Below are 17,788 nucleotides of genomic sequence, written 5' to 3' on the forward strand. Positions count from 1 at the left end.
AGAGAAGACTCTACATATGGATATCACCAGATGGTCAACACCAAAATCAGACTGATTATGTTCTTTGCATCCAAAGATGGAGAAGCTCTATACAGTCAGCAAAAGCAAGACCAGGAGCTGACTGTGGCTCAGATCATGAACTCCTAATGCTAAATTCAGACTTAAACTGAAGAAACTAGGGAAAAACCACTAGACCAATCAGATATGACCTAAATCACATCCCTTACGATTACACAGTAGAAGTGATATATAGATTCAAGGGATTAGATCTGATAGACAGAGTGCCTAAAAAACTATGGATGCAGGTTCGTGATATTGTACAGGAGGGAGGGATCAAGATTACCCCCAAGAAAAAGAAGTGCAAAAAGGCAAAATGGTTGTCTGAGGAGGCTTTACAAATAGCTGTAAAAAGAAGAGAAGTGCAAGGCAAAGGAGAAAAGGAAATATATACCCATTTGAATGCAGAGTTCCAACAAATAGCACGGAGAGATAAGAAAGCCTTCCTCAGTGATCAGTGCAAAGAAATAGAGGAAAACAACCAAAAGGGAAAGACTAGAGATCTCTTCAAGAAAATGAGAGATACCAAGGGAACATTTCATGCAAAGATGGGCTCGATAAAGGACAGGAATGGTACGGACCTAACAGAAGCAGAAGATATTAACAAGAGGTGGCAAGAATACACAGAAGAACTGTACAAAAAGATCTTTACAACCCAGATAATCATGATGATATGATCACTCACCTAGAGCCAGACATTCTGGAATGCGAAGTCAAGGGGGCCTTAGGAGTCATCACTATGAACAAAGCTAGTGGAGGTGATGGAATTCTAGTCAAGCTATTTCAAATCCTAAAAGATGATGCTGTGAAAGTGCTGCACTCAAAATGCCAGCAAATTTGGAAAACTCAGCAGTGGCCATAGGACTGGAAAAGGTCCCTTTTCATTACAATCCCAAAGAAAGGCAATGCTGAAGAATGCTCCAACTACCGCACAATTGCACTCATCTCACACGCTAGTAAAGTGATGCTCAAAATTCTCCAAGCCAGACTTCAACAGTATGCAAACCATGAACTTCCAAATGTTCAAGCTGGTTTTAGACAAGGCAGAGGAACCAGAGATCAAATTGCCAACACCCACTGACTCACTGAAAAAGCAAGAGCGTTGCAGAAAATCATCTACTTCTGCTTTATTGACTATGCCAAAGCCTTTGACAGTGTGGATCACAACAAACTATGAAAAATTCTTAAAGAGATGGGAATACCAGACCAACTGACCTGCCTTTTGAGAAATTTGTATGCAGGTTAGGAGGCAGTTAGAACTGGACATAGAACAACAGACTGGTTCCAAATAGGGAAAGGAGTACGTCTAGGCTGTATCTTGTCTCCCTGTTTATTTAATTTATATGCAGAGTACTTCATGAGAAACACTGGTCTGGATGAAGCACAAGCTGGGATCAAGATTGCTGGGAGAAATATCAATAACCTCAGATATGCAGATGACACTTTCCTTATGGCAGAAAGCAAAGAAGAACTAAAGAGCCTGCTGATGAAAGTGAAAGAAGAGAGTGAGAAAGCTGGCTTAAAACTCAACATTCAGAAAATTAAGATCATGGCATCTGGTCCTATCACTTCATGGCAAATAGATGGGAAACAGTGGCAGACCTTATGTTTTGGGCTCCAAAATCACTGCAGACGGTGAATGCAGCCATGAAATAAAAGATGCTTGCTCCTTGGAAGAAAATTTATGACCAACTTAGACAGCATATTAACAAGCGGAGACATCACTTTGCCAACAAAGGTCCGTCTAGTCAAAGCTATCATTTTTCCAGTAGTCACGTATGGATGTGAGAGTGGACTATAAAGAAAGCTGACTGCTGAAGCATAGATATTTTTGAACTGTGGTGTTGGAGAAGACTCTTGAGAGTCCCTTGGACTGCAAGGAGATCCAACCAGTCTATCCTAAAGGAAATCAGTCCTGAATATTCACTGGAAGGACTGATATTGAAGCTGAAACTCCAATCCTTTGGCCACCTGATGCGAAGAACTGACTCACTGGAAAAGACCCTGATGCTGGGAAAGATTGAGGGCGGGAGGAGAAGGGGACGATAGGATGAGATGGTTGGGTGGTATCATCGACTCGATGGACGTTGAGTCTGAGTGAACTCCAGGAGTTGGTGATGGACAGGGCGGCCTGGTGTGCTGTGGTTCATGGGGTCGCAAACAGTCAGACACAACTGAGTGACTGAACTGACTGACTGACCTCTAAAACATATATAATAGTAAATTTGAGACAAATTAAAGATCTAATTGAAAAATAAAACATTAGATTTACTAGAAAAAAAGATGAGGGTATATTTAAAGATAGGAAAAGATGTAAAAATAGGTCAAAGAAAGCACAAATATGACAATATAATTAATTTAGCATTACAATAAAAACTAATTTTTTGTTATCATTAAGCTAAAGTAGGTAACAGATTTGGCAGGGAAGGGTTGAGAAATACATCCTGTATAACCAATGGGTATTAAGAGTATATTAAAATATCTCTTAAGTATATATGAATAAGACATCTAATAATATGAAAAAAAAACAGCAAAAAGAAAATCTAAAAGTCTAATACATACATGAAAAGATATTCAACTTCAGTTACTCATGAAAGCATAAACTAAATGACAAGATAATTGTTACATATGCCCCTTGACTGTTAATTATAAAGTCTGACTCACAATTTCTGAAGGGAAAAAAAAACAACAGTCAAAGGAAACAGAATTCTCATATACTATTGGGAGGAACGTAAACTGATAAATCATTTTGAGTGCAATTTGGCAGACACTATTCAGAACACTCCTACCTGAGGGCCAGCAATTACACTTTCAGGTATGTATACCAGAGCAGAGGTTAGCAAGTTAAAGCTTGCCAGTCATCTGTGCTTATGAATTAAGTTTTACTGAAACGCAGCCATGCTCATTTGCTCATATACTGTTGTCTGTGGTTGCTCTCTTGCTACAAAAGCAGAATTGAGTAGTTGCAACAGACCACATGGTCCACAAAGTCTAAAATACTTACCATACAGCCCTCTAAGAAAAAGATTCTTGATCTAGAAAAACTTTTGTGCACGTTTATAGGATATGGATAAGTATGTTTATCAGAGTTGTTTTAACAGTGAGAAATTATAAATAACCTAAGTATCTGTCAACCAGAAAACAGGTAAAGCTACACAGAACTATGTCATCCATGTATTTATAAAACATTACAGCAGTACAGAAGTATAAGTAACCTTCACCCTACCAATCCCCAACTCCCAGAAAAAGCTCTTATGAACAACTCAATGTGCATTTATCCAACCTTTTCTTACACGCAGAGAGGAGAGTAGGGAGCACCATACTAGGTGCCCAAATGTGTGTTGAACAAAGAAACAAATAAACAACCAAACTGTTAACGGAGACAGCTAGAGACTAATTCAAACAGGCATGGGCAAGAGTGGAGTTCGTTTCAATTTCCCCTGAACTGTTCAACAGTCATTTGCATGTGTTTTATTGGTCATTTGCATTTTCTTTTCAATAAACTGAATGACTACATCCTCTGCCCATATAAAAACAGTTGTCTTTTCCTTATTAGTTTGTAGAATTCTTACAGTACAGGGATATTAAACCTTTCTCCCTTGATGTGTCACAGTTTCCCGTATGCTTTTTCCTGCAGGATGAATGCTTCAAAATTTTACAAAATAAATCCTGTGCCCTCCGATTGCTTTTGGGTTTCCATTCTTAATTAAGATCTCTCTTGTCCTGTATTTTCTTCTATTAATTTTATTTTTTACATTTAGGTATTTAACTCACCTGTAACTGTTCATGTACAAGATGTGAGGTAGGGATCTAATTTAATTTCTGTACTACCAAATAGGGCTTCCCTGATGGCTCAGTAGTAAAGAATCCGCCTGCCAATGCAGGAGATATGGGTTCAATCTCTGGGTCAGGAAGATCCCCTGGAGAAGGAAATGGCAACCCACTCCAGTATTCTTGCCTGAGAAATCCCATGGACAGAGAAGCCTGATGGCCTACAGTTCACGGGGTCACAAAAGAGTTGGACATGACTTAGTGACTAAAAGACAACTACCACCAAAAAGGTTCCTAGTTATTATCTATGCGTTCACTGAGTTATTTACCACTCCCCACCCCACCCCGCCCCAAACTTGCAACTTTTATCATTAAAAGATTTCAGATTTTCTTACATCTTCTTTTAGTCTCTATTCTGTTCTATTTGCCTACGTCTATTCCTGTGCTATTAATATCATATTGTGATTACTGCAACACCTTTACAGTAAATTTTACCAAATGGTAAGGTAAATCCTCACTCATTATAATTTTCTTAAATACTTTTGGAAATTCTTACTTTACAAACTTCAGAATCTTTTTTCCGGGCTCTAAAAAAACTAAGATTATGACTGGAATCATATTATATTTCTAAACCAACTTTTTAAAGAAAGACATTATTAGGATATTAAAATCTTCTCACCTAGGGATCTTATTTATTTTTAGCAACAGGGACATCAATGGTGTAATGGAAGCGGGATCTTACGCACCTGAAACAAGGTCCTGGAGTGATACCCTACCATGTGCAGTGGACGGCAGGCAGGACACGCAGCAGGCTCCCTCTCGGGTGGAAGGGGAGATTGCCAGTTAGAGAGTAATGTCAGGTTGGCTCATAGTTACCAGGGAAACCACCAGGGGGAAAGCCCTTGACTGCCCCAGTGATAGGCACAGTCAATAGCTGGGGCCGGGCAAGTGTGGGAAGGTCAGTCTTGTATGCAGGGTGCAGGGGAAGCAGGCACTCACAGCATGTACAGACGGCAAGAGAACAGCCAGCCTGAGTGGTCTGGCTACTCACTTCACTCCTCCATACCCTGCAGGACCCTTAGAATCTTGGCCTCTCTTTTGAGATATCCCTGGCGTCGCTGCAACCAGATAACACAAACACAACGCAGACAGCCACACAGGCTTCTCTACTTTCAAGGCCACATAGCGTGTCCTTTAGCAATTTTATATTTTTCTTCATGTGGGTCTATTTTTGGTATTTTAAAGTTTCCTGCCATTATGAAGAGATCTTTCTATCCAATTTCCATTTCCAAATGGTAGCCATTGCTAATAGAGAAACACTAATTTATCTTAACTCCAGCCACCTTACTGAGTTCTCTCATTAGCTGAAATACTTTTTGGCTCTTCGCCATGGCTTTTCTAGGTAGACAACTATATAATTCACAAATGACAATTATTTGGTCTCTTCCCTTCTAGTTGGAAAATAGTGCAGTAGTTCAACAACTTGTTTTCTTTCTACCTGCATTAGTGGAACCTCCAAACAAAGTTAGGTAATAGTGATGCCAGCAAGCAGCAAACCATGTTAATGACCGCAATGGTAATAATCTAATTCTCTCTCTATTTTCTCAGTCTAATATAATGTTGCCTTCTGTTTCTGGTACATAATTATTTTTTAAAAAATTTTTACTCTGTTCTTATTTTACTTGGAATTTTTATCCATCTTTTTTCCTTGCAAAGGAGGTACCACATTTTTTTCTCATGGCCTCAGGCCTTCTTGGAATTCACTTCCATGTTCGTTAGCTGGCCATTCTAGTCTTACATGCTGAGTCACTCAAGTAGAGTTACAAGGGAAAGAATTACTATGGGCAATTATTTTCATTATTCCCATCACCTAATTATTAATATTTGTAACAGCTGCATACTACTAATTTAATAACTACCCAAATGATGGGCACTGAAATGTCTCTCTAAGTGTCTTACAAATACTGTTGCAATGAATATCATAAAATCTATACTTATATTCTTGCTGCTTTAAGTAGACATTCCTGGAGGACATACTCTGAGAGTATTACAGAATTACTAGGTCAGAGGGTACAAACATTTTAACTTTGACAGAGTCCTTCAGGACTGTACCAGTTTATTCTTACACAGGCAGACGACAATGCTTCGTATTACAATCTCTCACAATCTCACCAGTATTACATGACGCTAAACTTTAAAGCTTTTGCCAGTCTGATAGGCAGAAAATTAACCAACCAAAAAATAAACCACCACCACTAACAAAAAACAACATTATTTTGTGTTACTTTTCCCTAATGACTAGTGATGTTTCAGTATCTTTTCACAATTATTTATTAACCACTTGTACTTTTGTGATGGGACTACTCATACCTTTTGATTATTTTCCTCTTTGGTTGTCTTGTTTTCAACTGATTTGTAGTTGCTCCCTGTATATTACGGATATTAACTCCTCATATGTACTACAAATACTTCCATTTTTGCTTTGTGTACAATATTTCTTTAACCCTAACCTTAATATGGAGAAGGCAATGGCACCCCACTCCAGTACTCTTGCCTGGAAAATCCCATGGACGGAGGAGCCTGGGGGGCTGCAGTCCATGGGGTCGCTAAGAGTCGGACACGACTGAGCGACTTCACTTTCACTTTTCACTTTCATGCATTGGAGAAGGAAACGGCAACCCACTCCAGTGTTCTTGCCTGGAGAAACCCAGGGATGGGGGAGCCTGGTAGGCTGCCGTCTATACAGTCACACAGAGTCGGACACGACTGAAGCGACTTAGCAGCAGCAGCACCAACCTTAATATATTTCCAGAATAAATGAATGTTTGCTGTATTTATAAAACATGGGCTAAAAATTCCTTAGAATATTAATTACCAAAAGAAGAACACTATATTCCAGAACAAAATTAAAATGAATACATCTGCACATACCTGGACAGTATGGCCAAGAAAGAACTCAAGTTAATCTGTTCTACAGTAAGCTGTCTGGAATATACTTATTTATATATATATATATATTAGAGAAAGCAACGGCAACCCACTCCAGTACTCTTGCCTGGAAAATCCCATGGGTGGAGGAGCCTGGTAGGCTGCAGTCCATGGGGTCGCACAGAGTCGGACACGACCGAGCGACTTCACTTTCACGTTTCACTTTGATGTACTGGAGAAGGAAATGGCAACCCACTCCAGTGTTCTTGCCTGGAGAATCCCAGGGACGGGGAGCCCGTCCGTCTCTGGGGTCGCACAGAGTCGGACACGACTGAAGCGACTTAGCAGCAGTAGCAGCAGCATATTTATATATTAATACAGAAATTTTCATATCTACATCTTATTTCTTAAGTACCTTTAAAAACAAACACATTAACAGATACAGAAAAACGTGCATACAGTATTCCATAAATTCACATTCTAAAAACGTAAATTCATATAAACCAGAGTAAAATTTCTCATAGTTTTTCTATAAAAAACAAAGAAAATCTGCCTAGTATTTTAAAATAATTTCATGAAAACACCAACTGTTACAAATACTAAATCTGTATTAATTGTATCATATAATTTAATTTACAGTATTTTTGGAAATTCATTATATATTCTTGACTCCTTGCCACTTATATGGTGATAAATACCTTCTCCCAATACGTAACTTATCTGTTCACCTTTTTTTTTCCCTTTTGGCCGTGCCACTTGGCTTGTGGGGTCTTAGTTCTCTGACCACAGCTGGAACTCAGGGCCTGGCAGTACAAGCACTTGAGTCCAGACCGATGGATAGACAGGAAATTCCCAAACATGTTTTTCTCCCTTTTCATTTTCTTCAAGGTGCCTAATAAAGATAATCTCTTAATTTTAAAGTAGTAGAATTTTACCAATCTTTACAATTAGTCTAATGTCTTAAGAAATCCTTTCTTATCCCAATATTCTTTCTTTACATAGTTGAGAGTAGAAACACGGGAATGTTCTCCATCCAATTCGTTTCTCTTCCCAATGTTCTCTTTCTATGTTTCTCTCCTTGAATGAGACTTTCCTTTTTTAATATTCTGGGTTTCATTACACAAACACAGAAGTAAAAATCTCAAAGGATAACTAAAGTTAGCTAGCAGCGAATAAGATGACCAGAATTGAATTCTTTTTCCCTCTTATAATTCCAAAGCAGAGCAGAACAGTATCAGAGAACTGAAATATGAGGGCAGAATTATGTGAATACTGGTTATGCTTCCCAGCAGCCATATTAAATTATTCTTATTTTGAACTAGTGCCAAAGTAAAGACAGACTTTAAAATATCTTTAATAATAAAACTTAACCAGAGTTAACAGAGCTGTAATTCATTCAATTCTTCATAGAAATCTAGCTATTACTGTTTCATAGTTTAATAATAAATGTTACCTGTGCTCGTTTTTCCATATCCTGGCAAGTACCTAGTTGTTCTTCCATTGCAACTCTGATTTGCCTTGCCTCATATTCCAACTGCCTTCTGGTCATATCTGTTTGTAAGGAAAACTAAAACCACAAATAAAATGGAAATGTGAATATCTTGTGTTTATCAGTAAAAATAAAAAAGCATATAAGTACCAATAAAGAAAATGAATAAACAAATACATAATTGTTATATATGAGAAAATTATTTTTTACTCTAAGAAGTCCTAAAACTTGATCAGTGCGAGGCTCAGCCTGGGTTTCTGATGTGAAGAGTTGAAACACTTTTATTGCCCCACAGTCACAAACAGTTTTAATTAAATTGTACAAGCTCTTTACAATGTATATGTATATACTGGTCCAGTTAAGGTAAGCCTATTTTTAGTTACAATTCTTCTGCCCTGAAAAAGCTCTACTTTGAATTATTAAAAATTAGAATATTAATGTGGACAAAATAGAAAAATCAAGAATCAGGTCCATCATCCTTAAGTTGATACCTCACTTTAGGATTGTTATATACATATAGACTAAACTGAGAGAACTTTCCCACATGTAAAATGAAGAAGATAGAATAAAGAAAAGCTTTTATATAATACAATCATAAATTGAGAGATAACACAAACTTTTTGGTAAAAATATAAATATGAACCAAAGTTGAAACAAACCAAAAAAAGTACTTCTTCATGGAGTGGGTGTTAGTACATTCAAAACTTTATTAGCCCTCTAACTACAATTCCAGATGCTGTGGTAACTGCTAGGTATAAAAAATGAGGGAAAAGAGAAGGCAAAGAAACTTACAAAGACACGCTCCAAGGCTAAAAAACGACCAGGCAAAATGACAGGTGACAGTTATACTGGACCATGAAGGGAATAATCAAGTGCTGTAGATTTTTCATGCTCTATAAGTCCAATAAAAAGCTGCATGTGGACAATTCCCCGCAGGCCCAGGGGTTAGGACTCCATGCGCTCACTGTCAAGGGCACAGGTCTGATCCCTGATCAAGAAACCGAGACCCTACATACATATACACACATACTCACACACACCCACACACAAAAGCTGCATGTGTATGTGTCTGACTCAGAATAACATCCTGTAGGCCTAAGAATCCCAAAGTGCGTTGTCAGGTAAGTTAGAGGACCTTTCACCCTTTTCTCTTGCAATATACAGACAACACACGCAGAATGTGTTCCTATAGGCATATCCACATTATGTGCTGCAACACAGTTGAAACAGTCTGCATGCTCTGAGTCATGTTATAAGTACAGCGAGTCAGTTATAACACTTATTTGTCCTCCACTTCTAAAAATCCCTTGCACGAAAGGCTGAAGATGACACATTATGCTACAATAATGTGGTTTATATCTGATGTTTTAAGCAATGCCTAGTAACCTGATAAGTATTTCCATATGAAATCGTTCTTAACCTGCCTTCCCAATATAAAATAAAAATTTTGTGAATTTAAAAATATTTATGAAATATAAGCAATTTACATTTGCTAATGCTGCCTAATGGTCTATAATGTCTTACATATCCTCTTAAATAAATGTGAATGACTATATGGTAAATTAATATGGGAATGATTTGACAACTGATCTTTGTTTCAGGTATTAACCGATTGCTCTCGAACTGTTTCATACACAACTGCATGCAGACAGCTGGACTCTAAATATTGTACATTTTAATCACCAAAGTGAATGTTAAGCAAAACACCACTTTAACATTAAGAGCAAATATCCCTCCAAACCCTCCTGAGCTCCTAATCCTCACGCGTCAACACTCTCTATGAACTCTTCTTTCATTTGTGGTGTCTCCTGAGCTCCCAAATGATGTTAAGGACGTTGTCAGGAAGGGAGATTCTTTCCCTCTCACAAACCTGGGTAAGTTTGTGCTCAGGAGGCTGAGCACTAGTTCTAGCTCCTGCCAGACAATGCCCACGCAGGAAACTGATTAACTGTGTGTTTTGGAAAAGGTTTTTCCTTCGTTGTATTTTTTCTTTTATTATGTCCTCTCAAAACTTTATTAGAAAATGAAAAATCTAAGTTAAGAGTGGAAGATTAATTTTAATTGGCCTATTAAATTGTTTTAAAATTTATGGGTGACAGTTAAAGTCTTATTTAAAATTATTAATGTATTTCAGAAATGTTCTTATACATGTCACCCCATAAATAAAACAGTTAACTTGGAGAGGCTCGGTGGGGAGGGAGAGGCTGACAGAATTAAGTTATTTTTTACATAGTTCTATTAGCAAAACAAACAACTTTTAGTGCTTGCAAAAAGCCCTAACATCTGTGCCAACAACTACTGTCATTTACAATAACTAGAATAGGACTCAAGTTATCTCAAAGATACTTTCATTGCAAAAACCATCTGGCACGAGTCCTGTAATATAGTTCAAAAAACAGACAGATGGTGAAAAACATTTCTACAGAGTATCTTTGGTAATTCAACACATCTAATAAAAAACCTAGTTGAATCCTGAATCTTTTAGTTGTATCATCTTTATATACAAAATTCACTGACTATATATTTATGTTGAAGTTGGATAAAACATATTATGGTTTACAAGTAACTATATAGTTATAAACTTAGATATACTTTCAGATATAAAAATAAGTTATTTTGTCAAGTTACTTACATTTTCAGTTAAAGGAAGGCTATCTATTCTTTTAGTGAGATTCTGAAGTTGAGCATAATACCAGTCTTTTTCCTTTTCTTCTTTGTCAAGGTCAGCAAGAAGCAATGATCTGTTTTTCAAAAAAAATTTAAGTTTACACAGTGCTAATACAGAACACATAACAGCAACTCTAAGCTATAACTGTAATGTTTTCTATTTAAAGTAATATAATGAATAAGTAAGAATTTTACTAATTTGAGATTTCTGAAGGTGGGACTTAGATTATAGTCATTAAAATTTGAATATTAAACGTTTTAAACTTTTTCAGCTAAATAAGATGGCAACCATTCTTACTAGAATATTTACATTCTAACCAAATGCTTTCTTCACATTTATTTACAATCTAAGAATTTGATGTTGGTATACAGTAAAAAGTACAGATTTAATAAAACTCAGATATAAGAATAAAAAGTATAATAAAGAAGCAAAGAAAAGCAGTAATTATGCAAAAAAGAAAGAGTATAGGGAACTATTGCATGTAGCTTTCAGCTTCTTATTGGTCAAAATAAGAAATATATTATCACTGTGCAATAAGAGGAGGTTGTTCTGAGGGAGAGAAACATTTTCTTAGGCTTGGAATCTGAAGATGAACTTGTTACATAATTTCTGACAACCCAATTGATGATGTCCTCAATTACAACCTATATCAATACTCTACACCTGATCAATATAAACATAAATGCAAAATAAAGTGTTAAGAGGAAAAAATCAGTAGGCACAAGAAGTATTAAAGATCCTGCATGGCTCAGAGGGTAAAGCGTCTGCATGCAAGGCAGGAGACATGGGTTCGATCCCTGGGTTGGGAAGATCCTCTGGAGAAGGAAATGGCAACCCTCTCCAGTACTCTTGCCTAGAAAATCCCATGGACAGAGAAGCCTGGTAGACTACAGTCCGTGGGATCGCAAAGAGTCGGACACGACTGAGCGACTTCACTTTCACTTTCACAAGAAGTATATGATCTATGTCTTTTTGTGTGACTCCTTCCCTAAGCGACCACTATTATTCTCTTATATTTATTTCCAGAGACATTCTATAAGAATGAAAGAATATATGTGTGTGTATGCACACGGACATTTTAAAACATAAATAATAGCATATTATTAGCTGTGTTGTCTTGTAACTTTTTACTACTTAAAGTCTATCTTGGAGATCATTCTTGTATCAGAATATAAAAAGGTTCTATGTGTTTTTCTGCTAGCTGCAAAGATATTTATGAATTCATACAAGAGTAAATAGTAACTGATTCTACGTTAGAGGGCATTTAGGGTCTATGTAAATTTTTAACTTACTGTCCTTACTAGATATTGTACCAATTTATGCTTCTGCCACCTTTGACAATCTAAATGCTTTATCAAACTTTTAAGATTCTTTTACATTTCTAGGGTTTAAAAAATGGTGTATCATTATGGACTTCCTTGTTTTTGGCCATGCTGCACAGCCACACCATGGATGGAACCCCAGCTCGCGGCATTAGAAGTGCAGAGTCCTAACCACTAGACCAAAAGGGAATTTCCTATTACTAAGGTTTTAATTTGATTTCTTTTAGTATGGGTAAGGGTAAACATTTTTCCAAGTTTAAAATCCATTTTTATTTCCTTTTCTGTGGCTTTTTCTTATTTACAGGACCTCTTCTGCATTAAGAATGATATTACTCTGTCAGTTATAAATGTTATTTTCTCAGTTAAATTACTTGAATATGAAGATATTTTTTATTACAGCTTCTGGGCTTTGTTCTTACTGAGTCATTCCCCACTCTGACTCTGTTATTAACACTTTAAAATTCTATTTGATTATATTTTCTTGATGAGTATGTATGAATGTATGTGGAAAGTTCTACTGTTGCTAAACTTTCCTTTCTTTACTGAGAAGCAACTTGACAAATAAGAAATAAGCCTTCACTTTTTGCTGTGGCAACCTCAGTAGCGGGGGAATTCATGGGAAGAAGCCAGATCCTGGTTACGATGTACCAACCTGAGGCAGAGGTGCTGACCAATGAGAAGCTGCCCTCTCCCTTCCATTTTTGACAACAGGAGCAGGAGAAAGCAGTGCAGAAATCCTGAACCCCTTTCACAGGCTGGGTATTACAACTAGCAAAAAAATGAGATCTGATCCTATTTTAAAATGATCCCTGATGAGCACCTGCAGGACCTACCAGGACTAAGGCAAGGAAACAAGGGATAGAGGGAGATGCTATTTCTTCTGATTCAGTTCAGTTCAGTAGCTCAGTCGTGTCTGACTCTTCGCAACCCCATGAATCGCAGCACGCCAGGCCTCCCTGTCCATTAACAGCTCCCGGAGTTCACCCAAACTCATGTGCGTCGAGTCGGTGATGCCATCCAGCCATCTCATCCTCTGTCATCCCCTTCTCCTCCTGCCCCCAATCCCTCCCAGCATCAGAGTCTTTTCCAATGAGTCAACTCTTTGCATGAGGTGGCCAAAGTACTGGAGTTTCAGCTTTAGCATCATTCCTTCCAAAGAACACCCAGGACTGATCTCCTTTAGAATGGACTGGTTGGATCTCCTTGCAGTCCAAGGGACTCTCAAGAGTCTTCTCCAACACCACAGTTCAAAACCATCAATTCTTCGGCACTCAGCCTTCTTCACAGTCCAACTCTCACATCCATACATGACTACTGGAAAAACCATAGCCTTGACTAGATGGACCTTTGTTGGCAAAGTCATGTCTCTGCTTTTGAATATGCTATCTAGGTTGGTCATAACTTTCCTTCCAAGGAGTAAAAGTCTTTTAATTTCATGGCTGCAGTCACTATCTGCAGTGATTTTTGAGCCCCCCAAAATAAAGTCTGACACTTGTTTCCACTGTTTCCCCATCTATTTCCCATGAAGTGATGGGACCAGATGCCATGATATCAGTTTTCTGAAAGTTGAGCTTTAAGTCAACTTTTTCACTCTCTTTCACTTTCATCAAGGGGCTTTTTAGCTCCTCTTCACTTTCTGCCATAAGGGTGGTGTGTCATCTGCATATCTGAGGTTATTGATATTTCTCCTGGCAATCTTGATTCCAGCTTGTGCTTCTCCAGCCCAGCGTTTGGCATGATGTACTCTGCATGTAAGTTAAATAAGCAGGGTGACGATATACAGCCTTGACGTACTCCTTTTCCTATCTGGAACCAGTCTGTTGTTCTATGTCCAGTTCTAACTGTTGCTTCCTGACCTGCATATAGGTTTCTCAAGAGGCAGGTCAGGTGGTCTAGTATTCCCATCTCTTTCAGAATTTTCCACAGTTTATTGTGATCCACACAGTCAAAGGTTTTGGCATAGTCAATAAAGCAGAAATAGATGTTTTTCTGGAACTCTCTTGCTTTTTCTGATTAGTCTTCAATAAATTGGCTTATTTAATCAAGATCTGGGTGCTAAAAGTGCTCAAATGAATAAGCTAATTTTAGCGATGGTACTGGAGTAAGAAAAATGTTAAGGAGAATAGGGCCAAGTTGTTGCTATCAAGTTTAAGACTGAACTCTGGCAAAATGCTCTTGCTTGCGAAGCCAAAGTCAAGAGCCAACATGGTAACAAGTGGTTAACTGACAGGAGTTGATCTTATGACTCATACCTCAGTATTTAAGGCTCAAAACTGAAAGGAAGCTGGTGGGTCTTTATCATTTAGCAGATTAAAGGCTTGTTTAGTGACTGTCAACAGTCTTCTTTAAAATGTAAATGTTAGGTAGGAAGTTAGACAGGAACAACAAGGGGAGGCCTGGCTGAAAGGGATGCAAGCTGATCTCTGAACATCCCTGACACACTCATGAGAGCTCACAGATGTTACAAAATAACCAGAGACTTTTCAACTACTGCACATGGGCCCTGGGCACACAGTGGATACAAAACAACCAGGGGGGCTTCTCCAAGTAACCTTAGGCAGTTAGGAGGCCATTAAGGGCTCATGAATATTCTACATCTAATTATAAGATGGACTTAGGGGAAGACATATGGTAAGGCATAACAACACAGCCTGCTGTTACATAACTTGAAATTGTCAAATGGCCTTGAGTGTATGACCATTTGCATTCCTCTCGTTGATTTGTGGTGGGTACAAGCCCTACTCTGCACCAGGCATAACCAAAAGGAGGAGACTGGACATATAATAAAAGGGGAGCCAAGAGGGATCAACTGGAAAGATGGGGAGGGCTCCTTCGGGAGTATCTCACTAAGAAAAGATCTGTCTGCTTGAGCTGAACTGAGCTGCAACTTGTCTGATGTTCCACACCTTTTGGTCCATTGCTCCAAATTTCTATTGCGATGAGACAAGAACCAAGGAAGATAAACTGACCTGACATAAATTTCATGTCTTCTTAGTCCTCTAGCTAACTCAGGATCATCTAGAAGAACATGGCACATGTATCAGGCATTTAAATACTTGTTAAAAAGTATTAATGGCTAATGTGACAGTAACTATTTGAGTGTATCAGATATAGAGTACTAAGCAGTTGTTTTAAAATATCTAATTTCATCCTCACAACATATTTTAACTGGAAAACTGAGGTTCAAAAAGGTCATGGAGCTTCCCTGGCGGTACAGTGGTTAAGAATCCTCCTGCCAATGCAGGGACACGGGTTTGACCCCTGGTCCTGGAAGATCCCACGTGCCCAGAGGTAACTAAGCCCACGCGTCACAACTACTGAAGCCTGTGCTCCCTACAGCCCGAGTGCAGAACAAACCCCCATTCTCTGCAACCAGAGAAAGCACCTGTGCAGCAAGGAATACCCAACACGGTCAAAAATAAAAGTAAATTAAGAAAAAAAAAAAGGGTATGGATCTGGGCTTCAGTTCTGGCTTGACTATTTTCTAACACTTACCTCACTTAAACTTACTGTATCTATAGGTAAGACAGAGAACAAGAAAAAAAGATACAGAGATAGTTTCTATGACTTAAGGGATGTCTGGAAAGAAAGAGTAGAAAAACAGAGGAGGTAAAATCATCAAAGAAATAACAGAATTTTCAAAAGTTGAAGAAAATAAATCCTAGACCTATTCAAACTATCAATCAAGTACGAGAGCAAAATACAGATTTTGTCACATAAACAAGGGCTAAATTTACCTTCAAACAATGGTGAGAACCAGGAGGACACAAGATATTGAGAACTACAAACACACACACACACACACACACTCTTTGTGAATAAAATCAGGCCTTTGTCACATAAAGCAAAGTAAGTTCCTAGGAAAACTGGCACGCTCATATGCCTCTTAACAGCTCAAAGAGGACAAAGTGGTGGAAGAATGTATACTCCAGTTAGCTTCTGATTTTTCAGGACAGTGTTTCCTAGACTCTCAGAAACAGTCCTGGTTCAATATATGAAACAGAGATTCATTTAAACTCAAGAGATTAAAGAAAGCTTAACACTATTTCTGGCCCATGATTATTGTTATTTTTAGAGATGGTCACATCTAAAACCAGAGAGAAAGTAGTAAAAGGTCTTTTGCCTCTCAATGAGATATGCTGGGTATTTTCCATATGTTAATATCCATTGTTCATAACTCCACAAGGTAGAACCATATTCCTATTTTACAGAAGGAAATGACACAAAAATTTAAAGACTTGACCAAGGTCTCAGAGAATTTATACATTTGTACATTTATGCAAATTAAGATTTATGAATTTGAGTATTTCTTGAAAGTCCAATAGAACTTTTAGGAATATAAATATAATATGGTATCAATCATGCATAAAGGAATTTATAATCTTACAGGAGGTACAAAAACACTTGACAAAGTTTTTGGTAACTATATATTCTGATACTTGTGAGATGATTTTAAGTTCAAGAAGAAAAGAATTAACATACTAGCTCTTAGAAACAAGAATTGATTCTGTATCAAGCAACATTTTTTTAAGAAACCAAAACTGATAAATTGTTTCACTTGTTTAATAATGGAAACCAGTCAGCTTATACTGAATCTGGTAGCTATTTAATTCATTTGAAAAGATAACGGAAAAGTCAATCAAAACTCAGTTACATATTTTAGCCACTGTGATTATGTGTACTATTTGTACATTATTCAATGTACAGAGCATTTGAGCATTAGAATCCCAAGAAACTGCCTCCTTCACATTTTTAGATGTAAGATAAGGACAATCAGTAATACACTGCTTTGAGACAATAAATGGAAAATGCTCTCTAGTGCTGCTTGTGATCACCCACCACACACGCTTCATAATTCCTGTTTTGTATTGTCACAAAATGACAAAATCTAGCAAAAATTGGAGTATAAAAGTTTACTGCTTAATGAAGAAAAGTTACCTCTCTTTTTCAAGTTCTTCTAAATAACCGGTATTTTCTCTGCTTCCATTTACAAACCCTCTTCTTGGAAATGAACCCATAGGAACAGGACTGCACTCTCCTGAGCGACTAGATACAGATCCTTCTCGGCTTCCGTAAGAACGGAGGGACATTTTGGACCGTAGTTTCACTCCAGGGAAATTACTGCTATCTAAGTTAAGTTCTAAATAAAATACAGACAAGTTTTTATAAAACAACTGCTTTAAGTGATCTAAAATATTGCTAATGTAATTATATTACCTTTTAATAATGAAACCTTAGGTTCACATTTCAACCCTCAAATTTTAAACCACTTTATATATATATAAATACATTATATATATATCACATAAAGTATGCAGGAGTACTAAATTATGGCAGTTATTGAGCAGCAGATCTATAGAGGGACAGAGGGAATCCTTATCACAAATGCTGATGCTCAGAGAAATTCACCGACTACTGGTTCTATAAAAGAAATGTCCTGAAAAAAACCCAGGCCAAAGCACATATAAAAGGGTACACTTGTGGTGGTGACCTTTTGCAATATACACAAATACGTGTCATTAATAAAAAGAAGTGTTCACCTTTTGGTATAGA

At 37.5% G+C, this 17,788-nt stretch overlaps 1 protein-coding gene across 16 annotated transcripts in view; it reads right to left on the reverse strand.

The window, feature by feature from the left end:
* Positions 1 to 17,788, reverse strand: part of APC (APC regulator of WNT signaling pathway) — a 131,706-nt gene that overhangs the window by 47,491 nt on the left and 66,427 nt on the right. For 15 of the 16 annotated variants that reach the window (NM_001075986.2, XM_005211202.5, XM_005211196.5 and 12 more), the window contains 3 exon segments: positions 8,210 to 8,323; positions 10,878 to 10,986; positions 17,174 to 17,375. In NM_001075986.2, coding sequence (NP_001069454.2) covers positions 8,210 to 8,323; positions 10,878 to 10,986; positions 17,174 to 17,375 — 425 coding nt within the window. 16 annotated transcript variants of the gene reach the window in all.

Source organism: Bos taurus, chromosome 10 (genome assembly GCF_002263795.3).
Source record: "Bos taurus isolate L1 Dominette 01449 registration number 42190680 breed Hereford chromosome 10, ARS-UCD2.0, whole genome shotgun sequence".
NCBI lineage: Eukaryota > Metazoa > Chordata > Mammalia > Artiodactyla > Bovidae > Bos > Bos taurus.